At 52.8% G+C, this 16,110-nt stretch overlaps 1 protein-coding gene across 1 annotated transcript in view; it reads right to left on the bottom strand.

Moving 5' to 3' along the window:
- Nucleotides 1-11,104, bottom strand: part of FGF18 (fibroblast growth factor 18) — a 33,087-nt gene extending 21,983 nt beyond the window's left edge. The window contains exons 1-2 of the mRNA XM_019450300.2: nt 10,067-11,104; nt 9,857-9,893 (exon numbers count right to left, since the gene is read on the bottom strand). Coding sequence (XP_019305845.1) covers nt 9,857-9,893; nt 10,067-10,098 — 69 coding nt within the window. The 5' untranslated portion in view covers nt 10,099-11,104. The remainder of the gene's footprint in view (nt 1-9,856; nt 9,894-10,066) is intronic.
- Between the last annotated feature and the right edge of the window lie 5,006 nt (nt 11,105-16,110).

Genomic DNA, 16,110 nt, shown 5'->3' with positions numbered 1-16,110 from the left:
CAGAGCGGTGGCAAGGGGCGTCTGCAAAGCTATCAGCTGCTAGGCTTTCCTAGGCACTTCCTTCCAGGCACTGTGCTCCGAAGCCCTCTGTGGTATCTCCTATAATTCTCTCAGCCACTCTGGGAGGTGGGCACCAGGTAGAGCTCGCTTCGCAAAGGTCACTGGACCTCTGAGGCATCTCTCCAGGGCCACGGAGCCAGAACGTGGACAAGCAGGGCTCCTGCGTCTGCCTCGGGACCAATCTCTCTCTCCTCCTCTCCTGCTCATGGGGTAGCAGGCCACTTGGCCCCGGTGCCTAAGAGGGGGCCTGCCTTCCAGGCCTTTCCTAGAATAGTCAGAGTGGCTGTCTGCTGGCTAACGCCCCTCCAGGTACACAGTTGTCTGGGCTGTTGAATAGCTGCAGGGTGAACAAAACCAGACTGGCACAGCTCTCACAAGGTGAGCAGGGCTGGCACAGACAGGATGTGTCCTTAGGCACAGGAAGGCACCTTCTGTCACTCTGCCTTCCCCCCACCCCAAATTACCTTTTGGGTCGAAGTAGCTTTTCCCACAGCAGGATGGCATATAGAGGGGTCCCCATGCAGCCCAAGACTCTCAATTACCACCCCCCTGCCAGCCCCTTCCCTGCCCTGAGAGCTGGGGCTCCAGTGGAAATATTCACTCCCCCATCCAGGAGTTGCACAGAGGCAACAATGGGCTGACAGGTTCACATCTCCCCGCACCGGGGTCCACCAAGGTCCCAGGCCCGGCACAGACAAGGTGTCTGGTGGGACAGAGCCCCTCGCCTTCGGCCTGGCCTGCAGTGGAGCCCAGCTCTCTAACGCACAAGGCGAGTTCGGTTCCTACCCCACACTCTGCCTGGCTCCCCACCGCCCACAGCACCCACTCGGGGGCCTTTATAGTCTAGCCTCTCCTACCTTCTGACCCTCCTCTCTCAGGCACCTGGGGTGAACCTTCCATGGGGTGATCTCAGTGCCAGCTTCCAGACATCAACCCAGGTCCCCTCCTTCTGGCGCATCCGTCAGCCACGACTCCTCCCTCTGGCTGAAGATCTCGGCCTCACGGACCCACTCATGCTCTGAAGACACGTGTGGGGGCTTCCTATATCTCCCCACCTTCCACAGACATGGTCACACATCACTTATGTACACACACAGCACAAGTGAGCACACACCACATGTAGTCAACAACAAAATGACTTGCACTAACTGACGTCTGGGGTCACCTGGCTGCACCCTGAATCACCACTCGGTTTGGTATCTTTTTTTTTTTTTTTTTTAAGTTTATTTTTTTGGCGGGGGAAGGGGCAAAGAGAAAGGGAGAGAGAGAGAATCCCGAGCAGGCTCCTCACCGCAGAGCCTGACGCAGGGCTTTAACTTACAAACTGTGAGTCATGACCTGAACTGCGACCAAGAGTCAGACGCTTAACTGACCGAGCCATCCAGGCGCCCCAGTTTGATTTCTTTAACCCCTCAGTTTTCTCACTAGCAGAATGGGGACTGTTTGTAATATCTATCTCAGGAGCACCTGGGTGGCTCAGTTGGTTGAATGTCCAACTTCAGCTCAGGTCATGGTCTCCCAGTTCCTGGGTTCAAGCCCCGCATTGGGCTCACCGCTGTCAGCACAGAGCCTGCTTCAGATCTTCTGCCCTCCTCACTCTCTCGCTCTCTCTGCCACTCCCCTGCTTCGTGCATGCTCTTTCTCTCTCTCAAAAATAAACATTAAAAAAAATCTATCTCAGAGAAAAAGACAACACAGCCACAACTTTTTTCTTTTTCTTTTTTCTTGTGTTTTGTTTTCTGAACAGCCACGCCATGACTTACTGAGCGCTTCCCTCTGTGCTAAGAATCACTTTAGGTAAACTATCTTATGGGATTCCCAGGGCGGGCCTATGACTTCTATAATTATCGTACCCACTTTACAGATGAGGGAACTGAGGCTTAGAGAGGTTACATCGCTTGTCCAAAGACACTCACTACTGAGAAAAGGAATCCAGATTCAAATCCATCTCAGTCTAGAGCTCAAGCTCTCCACCCCTTCACCCTTGCCTGCTTTCACTCTCTCCTCTCTCCACCCCCGCCTCTACCTCTATTCAGGATGGCAACTGGTTCTGGCCACAAGCCATGGCTGGGGCAGGGATTGGAGCAGGGATTAAACATGAAAGGGCTCAAGGCCTTGAGCTCACTCCCCCTACTCAAGAGGAGGATGGGGTCACACTGCCCCCTCCCGCCCAGGTCCCCATCCTTGAGGCCTCATACAATCCATGCCCCTGTCTCCAGGCAGCCTGCCCAGAAAGGGAGGGTCTCCCCGTCCCAGGAGGGGCAGCCCACAGACTTCCGGCCACATTCCACCACCGCCTGCCTCCTCCTCCAGCAGCAATGTTGCCAGCCCTGCTGAGGGCGTTCAGAGTTTCTCCAAAGTCTCAATTCCCCCCTCCAGGAGTGGTCCCGGGTAAAGTCAGCCCTGCTCTCCATCCCAAAATGCAGCTCCCCACAAACTCTTCCTAGAGAGCGGGCCTGGACTCAGGCCCAGGAGTGGCTGCCAGCCCCAGTGCTCTGTGGCTTCTTATTATTCGTGAGGCAGAAGCTAACACTGGCTCCCACTTGCTAGGTACTTGCTTTGTGCCGGGGCCTGAGCTAAGCACTTTGCAAGCAAGGTCTCCTTCCTCCTCACACAATCTGGGCTGGTCAGAACGATTCCCGTCCCTGTGACAAAGGGAGACACAGAGAGGCCAAGGGACTCATCCACGTTGTACACAAAACGACAGAGCCAAGATCTGAACCCATCTCTGGCTCCAGAGCCCAAGGATTTTCCCCAGCTGGCATCTGTAGGCGGAAAAGGGAGGAGGAAGGTGGAGCCCACCTCTGGATCTGAGTTTGGCTCAGGTTCACGCTCCCACCACCCCTTTCAGCCCCAGGCTTTCCCCCTCTATCCCGTCACAGTCCCTACACCCAACCCAGCCGGAACGGTGATGTTGGTGATGTTGTAAAGGGCCCTTCCCCACCCCCAGCCTGTCCATTAAGCTCCCAGGGCTACCAAGGTATTGATTGGCAGGGCTGAGCCATCAGCATGGGAGGGAGGTGCTGCCACCCAAGGTGGCTGACTAGAAGCCCCTCTCCCCACACATCAGCCTTCTCCATACAGATCGTCAATACGAGTACCTCTGGTGGTCAACCCTGGAGCCAGCTTGGGGAAGGAGGCAGGACCCCTAAAGACCCACATTCCCTTCTTTTATTTATTTTCCCCTCTCCTCCAAACCCTGTTTCACTTCCCTGTCCCTTAAAGCATGTGGGGGGTGGGGGAAGAGTGGTCATGCATGCCGACCAGAAACAAGCCCTTTATTCTGGCATTCAATGCCTACCATGGCCTTTTACATCACCCTTCTTCTTAAACTTGGTGCTGCAACAGGCTTAGAGTCCCCTGAGCATATCAGGCTGTTCCCTGTTTCCATCTAGAGATATTCCATGTGCCTGCAATGGCTTTTACACACACACACACACACACACACACACACACACCACACACTCATTCACTCACTCACACATGTACACACAGGTTCACAGCATCTTCATCTGCCTTATTCTTAATCTAAGATTCAAACAGGGCATCTTCTCTGGCCAGATCCTCTTGCCCCCAGTCTGGTTTCATGGCCCTTCACCAGGGTACCCATGGCACCCTGGAGCCCATGTCCCCCTGCAGCCCATGTCCCCCTGCACAGACCCCTCTGATTTCTCTCAAGTCCCCAAGGGCTGGGATAGGTCCTGAGTCTCCTTGCCCCATGCCTGGTGCCAGAAGGGACCTGCCCTAGAGAAGCTATGGCCCCTCTACTCACTTACTCAACATTCATCCCGCAAGCCAGGTCTGTGCGATGTGCCGTAGGGCCCTCGGGATGGGTCCAGCCTCCCTTGACTTCCAGGAACAGGCCTCTAGATGCACGAACGTCAAATGCCCAGCTGCAGCGTGTATTACTTAACATTTACAGTGATCCAGGTGCTGTGCCCCCGGGTGATCACAATTCACCCTTGCAGCAACCCCAAGAGGGAGGTTCTACCCTGACACCCACAACAAAGATGAGCCACCGTGAGGCCGAGCAATGTGCTCAATCTGAGACTACCAAGGGGCCAAGGCGGGGTGTGATCTGGTGGGCCAGACCCAGAGCCTGAGCTCCTATGCATCCCTGTGAGCCTCACGGAGAACACACTGGGGCCTGTGACAGTGACAAAGTGCAAAGAGGTTCCAAGGCAGAGGCGGAATGGGGATGAGGGAGGTAAATAAAGCTGCCCAAAGCATCAGCCCAAAGTCTCTTCACAGGGAACACTTTGAGGAAAAAACTGAAGCCTTGGATGCCTTCTTGGCATTCTCTCTAAAACCCAGTCCAAGGCCACCCAGGCAGCGGATGTCCCATAAATGTTTGCTGATCGCTACTGAGGCACAGCACCATAACTGAGTACCTACTGCATACTTGGCCCAAGACATGATTCCAATTACACCTTTGGGGAGTGGTATTATCATCCCTATATCTCGTGTGATGAGGAGGCAGAGACTCAGAGAGCTTAAGGATCTTGCCCAAGGCCACACAGCCTGGGAGTGGTGCAATGAGGATTAAATGCAGGCCTAAGTCCAAAGCCTGTGCTCTCAACTTGGACAAGAGGAGCCCGGAAGTCACCGACGCAAGGAGTATGTCCCTCCTAGCCTTGCCCAGCACCCTGCAGCACGGTACCCACCTAACGCACACACAGAGCGTGTAACTGATTTAACGAGTACCGTTACACATTATTGAGTGCCAGCTAGCTACTCTGTGTGCATTAGCCCATTTAGTCCCCACAATAACCCTTAAGAACTAGGTATCTCTCACTGCCCCCCGCTTTACAGACGGGGAAAACCGAGGTGCAAATTGTTTAAGGTTAAGAAATTTGCCCAGCAGCGCACGATTCAAACCGAGGTCTCTCCTGTGCCAAAGCCCATGTGTTCAAACTCCACAGAAGTCATCTAGCTCATGTCACTGATACCCAGGTGGGTAAACTGAGGCCCAGGGAGGGAGGCCATTCAGTGAGCCAGTGACAAATCCAGGACTGATCCCAGGGGTCCTGAGACTGTTTCTGCTCTGTGGCCCACAGGAGGCTTGTCCTTGGCCCCATCTTCGGCACCGGAGCATTTTAAATGGCCCATGGGCGTGACGCCATTTAGATGTCAGAGCAATGAACAAACACCTCCCAGCCCCTACCAGCAAGCCTGATTAAAGCCTGAGGGGCCCGCTGACCCACCAACGTTTCAGAACAAGTCCCCAGACTCAGGCCCAAAGTGGAGACAACAGGCCTCTGCCCTTTCTGAGGCCCGGTGGCCATTGCCCAGCCCAGGCCACCCTGATAAGGCCCTTAGCACTACCGCTGTATCCCTGGCATACAGGGTCCCTGTATCCCTGGCAGTGTTCTGCCAGTCTGCGAGTGGGGGCAACTGGACACGGTAAGAAATGCGGAGCACACAGAGGTGAACAAGAAAGTCCCCGCCCTCAGAAAGGAAACAATCCACATCTCCCCTCTCCTGGCCACCAGGAGGAGACAGTGCCCTGGGGAAGGGGAGCTTACCACCCTGACAGGGGCGTGGGGGCCAGGGAGCCCTCCCCAAACAAGAGGCACTGGGGCTAGAGCCCTGGACAGAGGACCAGGCTCCGCACTGGCCCCTGCTCTCACCCTGCTCTCACCGCTTTGTTGGTTGTTTTCTTCCCATTCTACACATCCCAAAGCTGAGACCTGAGAGGTTAAGAAACTTGCCAAGGTCATACAGCAAAGGTAAGGCAGTGCGGCAACAGGGAGCCAGGCTAGCGGACTCCAGAGCCCTTAGGCTGCCGTTTAATAAGCCTGGGGCCCAGAGCCAGGTGACCCAGAGTCGAAGCCAGCACTGCCTCTGTCCTGCTCAGTGGACAGAGGCAGGTTATTTCATGCTTCTGGGCCACACTTCCTTGTCTGTAGAATTCCCTAGTGCCAGGCTGGTTGTGAGGCTTAACCTCCGTGATGTGAGAAAGTGCCTGCCTGTCACATAGCGACCCTTTCAGTCCAGAACATTCCAGGAAAATCAAGGTCTGCAGACTCTGAGTCAGATGCCTCCCATCGGAGACACCTACCCGGGCTCTGACCATCTGGTACAACGTAGACGCATCAGGAGAATCCCAGGGGAATCTCTCACTGAGGAACCCTAGCATCCCTCTTGGAACTCTCCTTTCCCACCAGTATTCTTTCTGAATAATTTTGGTATTCTTTCTGAAAAAGTCTGTCTGGTGTTGGGGAAACCAAGAGCCTTAGAGTTTTCCTGGGCTGGATATGCCAGCCTCCCTGCACTTCTCAGGAGGCAGGATTAAAGGAACTCAGGTTTATCTGGCACTCTCCCCTCTAGCCTGGGTGCATCTTGAGGCCAGAAACTGACTTGGGTTGTTCCCAGGGCTGGCAAGAAGGAGGTTTCCAGCAAGTGTTTGTTGAATGAATACCTGACCGGATGGACAGAGGGATGATGTTGCTGCCTTAAGAAATCAAATGTGCTACCCAATAGGATAGCTTCCCATCATCCTCATGTCCCAAAGGACTCTGTCTCTGGCTTTCCTATTGTAGCCAACTAGAAGAAAGGTTCAAATCCTCACTGAGGAAGCCAGGTGTGGGGGGTGGTCAGGCCAAGAGGGGGCGTGGAAGGAAACTTCAAAACTTGAACACATCATGCGGTGAGGGAGGAAGTGGAGCTCTGGGAGTGACAAGGGCTGGATGGCAGAAACCCCCCTTCCCAGGCTCGCCTCAAGCCTGGCCTGTCTGGGGAAGGCCAGGACCTAGCCGAGCCTGGCGGTAGGAACAATGTCAGGCAGGTGCCGGCCAAGCTGCGTGAAAAGCCCAGCCCGGTGTCATTGTCAGCGCTCAGCCAAGTGCAGAAAAGCAATTTACTGGTCACGCCGCCTGCTCCCCTCGGAAATTTTTAAAATTCTTCCGATTTGAGCTATCCGTGGTGTCCCAAGTTGTATGGAGAAGGGATTTTATTAAATTCCCAGCTTCCCGCTTCCTGGGGTGGCCAGCAGGGGGGAGGGGGCAGGGCGGGGCTCACCACATGGTTGGTTGGGGGGGAGCGAGGGGGAGGGCAGTGTCTGGCATTGACTGTGTTCTCTCGAAAATGTGGCTAGAGATGGGGGCTGATGACTGATGGCTGGGGAGAAGGGAGGAGCCCAGAAACTCTAACTGCTAAGACTGGAGCAGTCCCCCAAAACATAGAGGTGGGGGAAGGGAAGGGCATAGGTGTGTCCATTTCCCAGCAGAACAACATACCCTCCTGGGTAGGTGAGAATTTCCAAACCCTTCTCCACACTTAGCATGTATCACTTCAGCCTCAAAGCCACCCTTCTCCCAAATGATGAAGCTAACACTCACAGGGGTCTACAAAGGAGGAAGGAGGAAGCTGGAACTCAGGTCCAGTCTGACAGATTGTAAAGCCCTGAGCCCTTCCCACCATGCAGGAAGGCCTCCCCTGGCCCCAAGGGAGCTCTCATCACCCCTGCTAAGTGTACCCCGCCAGCGAAGTAGCTGCTCTCCCAACACCGCCTCGGCAGGCAGCGGACCTCAGCTCCCAGCAACTACCACTCCCACCCCTCATCTCTACCTCTCACGGCCACTCCACCTTTGTCCCTAAAGCATGAGTGGGGACATAAGCCTGCCGTTTCTTTATTGTTTAGGAATCATAGGTGCTTTTGAAAATCCGTGGAGAGCTGAGAGTCCTCTCGAAGATGTGAGCGCATCTGAGCACCATTTTGGTGCAACGTTTCAGGGGCCTGCCTCCTCCATAATCCCGTCCTTAGATACTCTCTGGGTGCATGGACCATGGGTTAACTACATCAGCCTGATGGCAGTTCGGATGGGGAAAGGCTGCCAAGAAAGGAAGAGGGAAGACAGCGAGGAGAGGAGGCGCCATCACCTGCTTGAAGCCCTAACCCAGGTGTCCCACCCAGCTCTTTCCTAAGAAGCTAGCTCTAGCTCTGGCCAGGAGGTGGAGGTGGGATGCAGAGTCCAGGTTCCCTCCCTCACACTTCCCCAGAGAATACAAAGACCATACTGCAAACCCTCCTGGGCCCTGCTTTAAGGACCAAGGGGCAGCCAGCACCAGGAGGGCCACCAAGTCCACAGCCATTCCCTGCCTGCAATGCCCATTTCATCACGGCCCCATCCCCAGGTGCAGCACTTAGGGAAAAGAGCTCCCATCCAGGTAAGACAAACAGATCCCCTGGAGTGACCCTGGGACCTGCCCTCTGCTTGGAGACTCAGCTGTAAACCAGGCAGGCCATGCCTGGCACTGGCTCTCTGACACCAGCCATTCCCACCCCTGCCCCCACCATCATAGGGTCACATCTGCTTTGGCAAACAGCCAGTTTTAAGTTACTGACTCCAGTTATATTGATTCAAGGAGTCACTGGGGACCCCGGCCTGACTAACAGGAGGAGAGAACCCATCAGTCTGTCTGTCCGTCCACCCATCCATCCATCCATCCTTATAGCCCCCCGCCCCAATTAGCTGCCCCAAGCCCAGTGTCCATCCTGACGCTGAGTCCTCTCCCAGGAGTGGAAGGCGAGGTAAGCAGACCCGCCACCACACCAAACACTGAGAGAGGCTGCTGAGTCTCAGTAGCACTCAACACTCACAACACTCCTTATGCCGTAAAGCTGGGAGAGCCACAATTTTCCCTGCTCGAGGGTCTTTTGGGGCACCTCTGGAACCCCAAAAGCTAAAACCTGAGCATCTTCTCTAACCCTGCAGACACCTGCCTTCAACCCAGGGGGTAAGGGGCAGATAATCTCTTTTGGCCCCTATCCAGCTCCTCCTAGGGCCCCTCCCTTGCAGCTCTAAGTGGGTGGGGGGCTAGGGCAGCTGGCACTTCCTATTCCCTTTCCCTTTGCCGCCCCCCCCCCCCCAACCATGCTGAGGCAGCCCTGGTCTGGTTCTAATCGGGGCTGAAGTCGCTCCCTCCTTCCCTCTTCTCTTTCTCTGCCCCCCCCCCCCCCCCCCCACGCTTTTCCTTCATTTCCACGGCTTTGGAAGCCAGCGCGTTCCAACTGTCTGCGTGCCAAGACCTTCCCGAGTCTGAAAGCTGCTGAAGTAACAGATCAGATTTTAGCAAGTGCTTTCCAGGCTGAGCGCCAAGCCCTCTTCTGATTCACAGGGAGCGAGCAAGCGAGCGGGGAGCAAGGCGGGGAACAAGCCGAGGGCCACACCACCTTGGGCAAGGGTGTGCAGAACGTGGCCAATTCCGTAGCGGCTTCAAGGGCAATGGCCCCTCAGCCCAATCGCCCGTCTCTACTACCTCTCACCGAGTCTCCTAGCGCTCGCTCGCGTGCTCTCTCTCTCTCTCTCTCCCTCTCTCTCTCTCCTGCAAACGCCTTTGAAACCACAGAGTAATTTACAACTGAAGCTTTCTCCCTGGACTCAAAATCCATTCGGCTGAAAGGAGCTTTTTTGTTTGGAAGAGCGAGCGGAGATATTAAGGACGGTTGGCAGAAAAAATGCCCAGGTCCCAACTCCTCGCCGATTGTGGGCAGGGGGCTTGGAGCAGGGCACATTGCAGCGGGTGAGTCCGCTGGTTCCGGGGATCTCTTCCCAGCCGAGGCCGACAGGGGCCGCGCCAGTCTGAGCCCTGCAGCACAGCCCCTTGCCCTTGGCTGGTCCCCCGCCGGCGCAGGGCGCGCGCGGAGCCGCCCTTTGGCGCCCTGGGAACAGGTGCACTGGGCTCGGCGCCCAGTAGGGGTGGGGCACAAGGAGGGGGCGCGGCCCGGGGAAGGGGGGTCGACCTGTACCGAGAGGCAGGGGCAGGGGGAGGTCAGAGTCAGGATCCCACATACCTGTACCTGGAAGCACAGCAGCAGGAAGTGTAAACACCTGCGGGAGAGAGATGGAGAGGTGGTCAGTGGGACTTGAGGGAGGGGGGCGCGCGGACAGACAGACCGATACGCAGTCGGAAAGTCAGACGAACGGCCGGGCGGGCAGACAGAGTCACAGGCACACGGACAGACGGCAAGGCAGGGTAGGCAGCCCCGCGCGCGGGCGCTTACAGGCAAGTGCAGGCGGAGGGCGCTGAATACATCGCTGGGCGGGGGGGAGGCGGCGGCTCCTAGCCCAGCCTGCACATGTCCGCTCCGCGCGGCCGGGACCGGGCGCCTCCGCCGCCGCCGCCGCCGCCGCCGCCGCTGCTGCTGCTCCCTCCTCGCCGGCTGCTGCTGCTGCAGACTCTGCTGCTCCGGGGCGCTCCGCGGCGCGCCCTGCGGCATCAGCGCCCCGCGCGGCTCCTCCCGAGCGCTGCGCCCTCCGGGCTGGCGCGGGGGCTACGGGGTGGCCGCCGCTGTGCAAGAGGCGCCCGGCTGGTGCGGGGAAGCTTGCTCACTGCTGACCGTCCGTCTGTCCGGGCGTCTGCGGGAGGCTGGCTGCTCGGTTCACTCCGGGGGCAGCATGCGCGGCGGGGCTGGAAGCTGGGGCGCGCTCTCCGGCCGGGGCGCGGGGCGGTGCGGGGCCAGAGGTCAGCGCTCCAGGGCCGGGGCGCGCGGCTGCAGCAGGAACGCGTCACGGCCGCACCGTCTGGGCGCCCGCCGGCTCATGTCTCCTCCTCCGCGTCTCTCCGGCCGTGCGCATCGCCGCCTCCCACCACTGGCGGCGGCCGGGGCGTTTTCTACGCGCGGGCGGCGAGGGGGCGGGGGGCCGGGGGCGGGCCCGGGCCCGAGTCGGCACAATGAGGATGCGGGGCCCGGGGGCTCCCCCCTCGGGGCGCGGCCGGACGGGCGCTCAGCTCGGCTGGGTGCGCCGCGCCCACATCAAAGGCGGCCCAGCCTGCTTGCCTGCCTGCCGCGGCCTCTCCACTGCCTCCGCCTTCTCCTGGCGGCTCCGGGTTGGAGGGAGGCGCTCAGACTCTCGGCGACAGGACCGGCGAGGGGCAGAGCCCGCGAGGCTGGAGCTGGTGAACGCTGGAAGCCGTCGGAGCTCTGCGCCCGGGCGCAATGACCCGCGCCGCGGCGCAAATCCTGCCGGAATTGGGAAGGCTGCGGTCCCCAAGAACGCAGTTAGGTGCGGGGCGTCCTCACTCGCCCACATTCGCTACTAGCACTCACTCACACCCTTTAGCGCAGGAGTGGGGAGCCAGGAGGGGGCGGGTCAGGCCCAGCCCCCGGGGCGGCACCGCTTAAGAGGGTTCGTTTTTACCCGCCCTGTGAGTCCACGCAGAACGTGGCGTGCCCCAGATGCCTACTCGGATGGCTGGCACTCTTAAGTGAGACCCCTTCGTATCTCTCCGTCCTTGCCCCTGCGGGAAAGGGGGTCTCCAGGACTTCTCTCCCCCTCAACCCCTTCCAGGACTCTCGGGTCGCTTCTCCCGCTCCCAGCTGGGCTCCCGGGTAGACAAGCCTGCTTTGGAAACGCGCGGCTGCCACCTAGCGGCACTGAAGTGTCGCTGCAATCCCGCCCAAGAGGGCTACAGGAAGCAACCAGCAGGACTCTGGTCAGCGACCACTCCAGGCCCTCCTCCCGCCACCTGGCTGAGACTTGCTTCCGTTTGCACACTAAGCGATTTAGTTCTTTTCTAACCAGGTCAACAATGAGGACATCTCTTCTCACCGCCTCTCCCCGCTTCAGAGGCGTCACTCCCGTCCTTCCCACAAACTTCAGAATTGTAGGTGTTCTTGTCATGTGCAACTGCCTCACTCTCTAGTGAAGTTTCTAGTGGCAGGCTTCCTGATGCTAAGGGAAAGAGGTCATAGTGGGAAGGACACTGAAGAACAAACTCAAAAAGCAAAATTCAGAAATCCATGCTATCTGGGCTAGATCCCTCCTGTGTCCTTGGCGGCAGCTGACAGCCTTCATTTCACTAGAGCATAAACTGAAGTAGCTGCTGTCAAACAGCGCTATTTCTCAGTTACGGAATACGAAATTTCAACTGTTCCAAGTATCAGTCCTCTCTGCAAGCTGTTTTAAGTTCCTTTTAAAGCTGAGGCTCTTAAACAGGCAGCCTCTATTTCAGCATTGGACACAAGAGCAGAAAACCTTTTGAAAACTGGGTACTGGGTGATGAAAAGGTCCCTGTGTGAAGCACTGGACTCAATTTAGACATTCTCATTGCAAGGACTGATCTTGCTATACTATTATTAGTTACTTTTAAATGGAATGCATACATAACTGTGTTCTACGTAAAATGCTTGCAACTTTTTCCAATGTTCAGATAAAGTATGTCTTTCAACTGCACAAATATCACCCAAGTTAAGGCTGACCCAAAAGGTCCAGTCAAGAGAACAGTCCTGAATAAGAGCATCAACTCAAAAGTCAGAAATCCTGGATTTGAATATTGCCTCCAACATTTACTTATAAATTCCAGCAAGTAACAGTCTGAGACTCTGCTTCATCTACAAACTATGGCTAAGAACAGTAACAACCCGAGTTGTTTCCAGTTACTGAATGAGGTCATTCAGAGTCTGGCACATAATGAAGGCTCCAAAGGTTTTAGCTGTTATTAGTAATTGTAATTATGATTCTCAGATTTTCACTTATGATTTCATGAAGTAGGTAGTATCATTCTCAACTTACAGTTGAAGAGGTGTCTAACCAGAAGGTCTTGACTCCAGATTTACACCTCAAATCTAGTTTTCATACTTTTCTTACTCCATACGTGAATCTTTTATGAGGTTTTCCTATCTCAATTTGACATGTTCATATAGCACTTAATATGTAATACTAATTTGGTAGTCACTTATCAATTCATTCAATCACCATTTATGGAGATCCTGCTGTCAGGCCATGGGGGAAGAAAGACAAGTTCTTGTCCTGAAAAAGCCACTTCATTGAGGGCACCTGAGTGGCTCAGTCTGTTAAACATCTGACTCCTGATTTTTTGGTTCAGGTGAAGCTCTCACGGTTGGTGGGATCAAGCCCCACATCAGGCTCTACACTGACAGCACAGAGCCTGCCTGGGATTCTCTCTCCTTCTCTGCTCCCTTCCCCAAAATAAACTTAAAAGTAATAAAAATAATAATAAAAAGCCACTTCACTTCTAGGGAAGATGGGCAATGAGCAAGTTAAGAGAGAAATTCTAGCTTGTTATCAGGGCTTTGAAGAAAACCAGTGGTAAAGAAAACACTTCTAGGTAATACTTGGGCTAAGACACAAAGGTGGGGAGAACCAGCCATGCAAAGGAATATTCCAAGCAAAAGACATCAAGTGCCTGCAAGGAGAAAAAGGCTAGGTGACAGGAAGGACTAAGCCAGGGGTGAGTGGCAAGAGTTGAGGGTAAAAACAGGCAAATGCTCAATCATGACTTGTAGGCTCTCAGAGGCCAATACATACCCAAAAGCCTTTTTTTTTTTTTAAAGCCACTATTTATGTACAATTCTTAAGTGCGTATGTTTTAAGTGTGAGTTTGGAAAATGTTTGTATGTATGTCAACACCTTTCTGGGGGTACCTGTATGGCTGTCAGTTAAGCATCGGTCAAGCATCTCGATTTTACTTCAGGTCATGGTCTCAAGGTTCTTGAGTTCAAGCCCCGCCCCTGCATCCGGTTCTGTGCCGGACTGTGTGAAGCCTGCTGGGATTCCCCCTCCCTGTCCCTCCTCTCAAAATATAAACAAAACAAAAACCTGAAGCATAGGCTCCCCACACCCATCACTGGTCCCAATTTAACATTTGTTGGCACTAGATTCTAGTGTAACATAAACTGAACCATGTATTATGTGCGATTTTGTGTCTGGCCTCTTGCTCTCATGTTGAGATTCATCCTCATCCATTGATGATGGTCAGTTGTTCATTCTTATTGCCAAGTAGTACTCACCAGTGTGGACATGCAATTAGTCTGTCAAAGGCTTTGAAACGAAGGGTCAAAATCCATTTTTTCAAAAGGTTACTGTAGGTGATAATGAGTTGGAATGTTCCAATTGTGGCAGTGAGGGAGGCCAATGCAGGCCACTACAGTTTGGGCTACATGGCTGTGTGCTAATTCAGTTCCCAGCTGTAATAAGCCAGTAATACCCCCTTGCTGTCTTCCGCAGAACTGAAAATTTAAAGGGAGTTGAGAATGTGTATTGACTGCTAGTACAATGGGATGTTAAGTCCTACAGGACAGTTAACTGTTTTGCTTACTTACTAATCCTAAACACTTAGAACTTTGGTACACAGTATACATTTAATTATTTTAGATTCCTCCCATCTTTCTCAAGAGTGAAAGTAAATTAACATCCGACATTTTTTTTCCCACTTCTCCCCAACATAAGACTAAAATAAAGTATTTTGGAGACAGATGGGAGAACCTCCAGCCTAAGAACCCAGGACAGAGCCTCAAGCCTTCAACAGCATCAAGTAGTTTGGTTAAGAGCAGACCCTTAACACAGATAAGCCTCAACAATTTTCTCAAAACCAGCACTTAGAACTTTCACAGCATTAAACAGGACCTCTAACTGCCAAATTCATGAGTCAGGGAGCAGCAACTGGCTCTTTGGCAAGAACTGGCTGGAAGGTAGCCTTAGACTTTCTGAAATAACATTAACCCTTTACTGTTAACTATACTGGAATTAAAAAACTCAACAAAATAAAAAATTTTAACCCCTTTATCTCCAGAGCCCAGATCACTACCTTTGATTCAGAGCATCAGTGCACGTGACCCTCAACTTTTCTTGGACAGTTTCAAAAAGCCCCACACCCTAGACATTTTCTCTCCCCTCATTAAGCTAGTGGTTGTCAGCCAAAAAAGTTACAGTGAAATACCAATACAGGATTTCAGGATACTTAAAACTCAATACACTTCCAGAGGTTACCAGAACATCAACCCATCATTCTGAAAATTGGTAAGTGAAAAGAATAAAACATTAAAATATCTGTTTTTCGAAGTCAGGAACAAAGGGAAACAATAAAAGTGGGTATTTTAAAAGAAATGTCTGCAGAACAGTGAATGGTATTGCTAAGAACTAAGCCATTAAACATTCATATTCAGCAGACTTGCCTAAGGAAGGGAAATAGAATTATTCCATCAAAAAGTACTAAATACAAAAAGTATTACTCCAGAATTATTCCATCAAAAAGTACTAAATATAAAAAGTATTACTCCTGGCAAATCCATAAATTCTCAAAATTAAGAACAAAGCAGCTTCTCTTACAGGTCCCTCTACTATGAATCAAAAAAGATTAGTATTAGGGACAAAGAAAAATAATTGTTTTTTTCCTATTTATCTTAGAAAACTAAAAATGTGGAGTGCCTGGGTGGCTCAGTTAAGCACCTCGTGATTTCATCTCAGGTCATGACTGAGCCCCATATGTTGGGCTGCATGCTGGACATGGAGTCTGCTTGAGATTCTCTCTCCCCCTTCGCCTCTCTGCCCAGCTGGTGCTCTAACATAAAACTAATTTTTAAAAGCTAAATATGCTTTAAAACTTTAGTTTTCTCAAAGTACCTCATTTGTTTTTAGCAATTAAACCAATATTGATCTAAGTACGGCTAATGTCACTTAATAATTTGCACTCCTTGAAAAGGAGGAATTTCTAGTCATAAGCCTTACCTTATTTAGTTGGCTGAGGTCTAGAAGAACCAAGCACTATTAGTGACTTTTGAGGCACATGACATACCTGGAATCTTTACTGAAGATGGATTTGATTAGTTTTATCTTATGAGCAAGAACAGGGTACAGGGTCACCAGTAAGGCCAACCCTAAGAATAGGGAGTAGTGCTTTTGATTTTCCTGCTACATCCGTACCCATGAAATAATAAACCCAAGTGTTAACTTCTACACAAAGCTACTCAAATAAACAAATCAGACCTACATTTTGGAGACATAATGCAAAAGTACACTTCTACTTTTGAACATTTTAAGTAACTAATTACCTAATATACTCCCATATCATCACATTCTGCAATGTAAATCACTACCTAGGAAAGGAACGACAACTCTAATGTATTTAACTCACGGTAGCACTGTTTTACACCAGTAAGTTTTAAAAAGTCATGTGTAGCTTGTTTTGGAATTCTATCAACTTAATGATCTTTTAAACATTAATATAAACATCCTTTAAGCCAAAGGCACTGTTCAGTGAAATGAAGAACAATGAACATTCACCATTTCCATTGGAGTCTCCATT

This window comes from Panthera pardus, unplaced genomic scaffold, assembly GCF_024362965.1.
Source record: "Panthera pardus isolate Hobbes unplaced genomic scaffold, ASM2436296v1 HiC_scaffold_2, whole genome shotgun sequence".
In the NCBI taxonomy this organism is placed as follows: Eukaryota; Metazoa; Chordata; class Mammalia; order Carnivora; family Felidae; genus Panthera; species Panthera pardus.
This window is presented reverse-complemented; position numbering and strand designations above follow the sequence as displayed.